The sequence below is a fragment of the Oculina patagonica genome, chromosome 1, assembly GCF_052425735.1.
Source record: "Oculina patagonica isolate OP01 chromosome 1, crgOcupat, whole genome shotgun sequence".
Taxonomy (NCBI): Eukaryota; Metazoa; Cnidaria; class Anthozoa; order Scleractinia; family Oculinidae; genus Oculina; species Oculina patagonica.
The window spans coordinates 47,211,075-47,214,069 of NC_135758.1; the positions used below are offsets into that span (position 1 = coordinate 47,211,075).

Consider the following 2,995-nt stretch of genomic DNA (forward strand, 5'->3'; position numbering starts at 1 on the left):
TAGAGGGGACTACGGTCCCAAGCAAGTTTGATTAATAAGAGATTTATTGCACAACTGAAAAACATTTTTTATAATAAGTAGCGGAAAGCAGAAAGGCAAAAAGAACAGTTTTTGGCCGAGACCCACCTGGTGTTTCGGTCGGGAAAGAATTTCTTAATGTTGTTGCAAACCAATAAAAAGTACGAGATGTTTTTTCATACGAGTCAAATTTATTTGGTTAATATTGGACCGGCAATGCAGCAATCTGATTGGTTGACTCCAGTTATTGGCCCTCCGACTACCTAAGTTGTGTAACAAGTTACATTATTAAGTTCTCAACCTCAGATAATGCATTTCTAGCTTTCTCATTGGCTCACCAAATCTCGGAATACCAGCCATTATACATAGAAAATGAGTGCGGCAAATGTCGCTTAGCTTAAAATTATTCGACGGGATGACAAAAAATGGACGAAGAAAGCAGATTCGTTGGGCTATCTACAGACGAAATACTGCTAATTGTGGACAATCAGCCTTCCCAGTTATAACAAAAAAGCCACAAAGTTTGGGATGAGATTATTTTATAAAATGGTACGTATCCGTGAATTTTCTCTTAAAAGTCGCAAAATTTCAAATATCGCAACACCAATATTTACCTTAACGTTTCGGAATGGTTTACTAGTCTAAATATTAATCAAAATTGAGCGAAAGCGAAGATTGAGAATTTAATAAAACAATTATTCCATCCGCCCTTGTTGGATACGAGATTGGTTGGCTATTTACCACATCGTATCCAACGCTAGCCTGAATTTCAGACATCCCTCTGTGGTCGCCTAGGCGACCACAGAGGGATGTCTGAAATTCAGCTAATCCAACGCGGGCTCATGTATTTGTTAATTATACGTTGCTGATATTTACACTCAAGGACACTAACATAACTTACAGGCCTACATTATTGACAACGTGTTACTTACTATGCATGATTATGCTGTTGTTATACATTAATTTTAGGGGCCGTCCTTGGGTTTTTGTTACAGCTAAGAAAGCCTCCTTCGCAGACGTTCTTTGGGCTCGTCACGCGTGACGAGCCCAAAGAACGTCTGCGTAGGACGCTTCAGCTAAGAATACTTGTTTGATTCCATTATGTTGTATCTAAAGCCCAGGTTAAGTTTGTAACAAAACGGCCATGAACCACTACATTCCTCAAAATCTTTCACAGACAAGCCGTCTTGCTCGCTTGTCATCTTCTGATGACGCGTACCGTCATATGCGCTTTCTTGCGACCATCTAAGTAAAGTTCCTCCGATGTCCGAATAGATCAGTGTCACTTTGAAGGTGAGGAGGACACAGAAGGCTTGGTACGAATGTCCTTGCTGAACAAGGCCATTACCAGCACCGTAATCACCGTACCATCTAGTGTACTGTCCTGTAATTACACAAGAGCTTGCATCACTGTTTCAGACTCTGTGTTCCACTGTCCCTGCGCCAATCTGACGTTTGAAAGTTTTCATGCGATTCTCAGCTGCGCTTGTCTAAATTTAACTGATCGCATACACTGGGAAACAATAACGTTAACGCTCATTAGCCCACATAAAAATCATAAGTCAATAAATATTTATGGATTCTGAAGGAATGCATCTTAGCAAACATGTACATCGTGGTAAAACAAAGTTGAAAAAATTACATTACAAACTGTTAATTCTACAGCTTCAAGATCTGGCTGTAAGTCCAGCAATACGGGATCCAAGGCTTAACACAGCTGACTGCGTTATAGAGGGTCATGAGCCTGACATAGATGCCACAGGACGCAGTGCACACATCAGGGCAATTTTATGGTGCACATTTTTTTCTGTTATGCTGCTTGGTCCGCTGTTTGCCTTCTTTATATTGGGAGTTCTGAGAAACTATGAAGAGGACGACTGTGTGTGTTCTTTATGTCCCTGTTGTTGCCGTCAACGTTTTAATCAAGTTGAAAAGCCACTGGTGCATTCTGTAAATTACGCAGTTCATGTCATGTTGTTGATAGAGATCGTAATTCTTATTACTGTACTTTCAAGTCATGCTCCAAAGGAAATTAGCATATTTCTTCCGATAATAAGTCTTGAGGGTCTTGCAATGTACATACATACGTGTTTTACATTCGTATTTTGTAGCTGTTACCCAGTCAGGGCTATACATTACTGTAAATCTGCCTTCTTTAACAAAAGCAAGGAAGTTTCATTATGCAGGGGATCGGTCTTTGTTGCGTGTTCAAACTTGTTCTTACACCATGTTTGCTGGCTCATAATTGGCATCATGATTAACCCAATCTGGGGCTTGACTGTTTTATTGATAGTTTGTTTAGCTGTTGTTGCCATGTTTTATGCTGTGTACAAGATTTGTAATGTAGATGAATGTTGTAGTAGTCTTTGTATTCAGCGGTTCGTCTTTTTTGCAGCTGGTTTTTTTGGTCTCTGTTTCGCTTCAGCTGTTCCAATATTAGCTGCACAGTCATTTTATGGCAGGGAAACTGCAGACGACATCATGAAAACTGCCCTGTTATATGCCTTCGGTATCTTTGGATCATGGAAATTTTGGAAATCCTCTAAATCTGCCCCTGCCCCTGCCCCTGCCCCTGCCCCTGCCCCTGCCCCTGCCCCTGCCCCTGCCCCTGCCCCTGCCCCTGCCCCTGCCCCCACCCCTGCCCCTGCCTCTGCCCCTGCCCCCACCCCTGCCCCTGCCCCGAATGATGAAATGGAACTCGAACCATTGAGAGAGCAGAGAGAACCTTTGTTATTAAGTATTAATCTAGGAAATCCATAATGACGAATACGTTCTGTCATGATATACTTCAACTATGTTAAACTTAGCCTAGTAATTTTGACATTGGACTTTGTTTGACGTTAATTATGCACTTCGTTTTATAACTTGAATCGTAGAAACTTCATTTTAATCAAAATTTTATCATCTGTATTTGATGTATATGAAGATTTGTATCATCTTAGTCTTAGCCATATAAGCCTTTTGGCTGATTATTTTT

The 2,995-nt window shown here is 40.9% G+C and overlaps 1 protein-coding gene across 1 annotated transcript; it reads left to right on the plus strand.

Annotated features, from left to right (window-relative positions):
• The first annotated feature begins 1,593 nt into the window (after positions 1-1,593).
• LOC144647507 (uncharacterized) lies at positions 1,594-2,778 on the plus strand. The gene has a single exon (XM_078507308.1). The coding sequence runs from the start codon at positions 1,594-1,596 to the stop codon at positions 2,776-2,778; it is 1,185 nt and encodes a 394-aa protein (XP_078363434.1).
• Positions 2,779-2,995: the final 217 nt, after the last annotated feature.

Coding starts and splice junctions, on each gene's coding strand:
- LOC144647507 (XM_078507308.1), top strand. CDS start 1,594: ATGGATTCTGAAGGAATGCATCTTAGCAAACATGTACATCGTGGTAAA.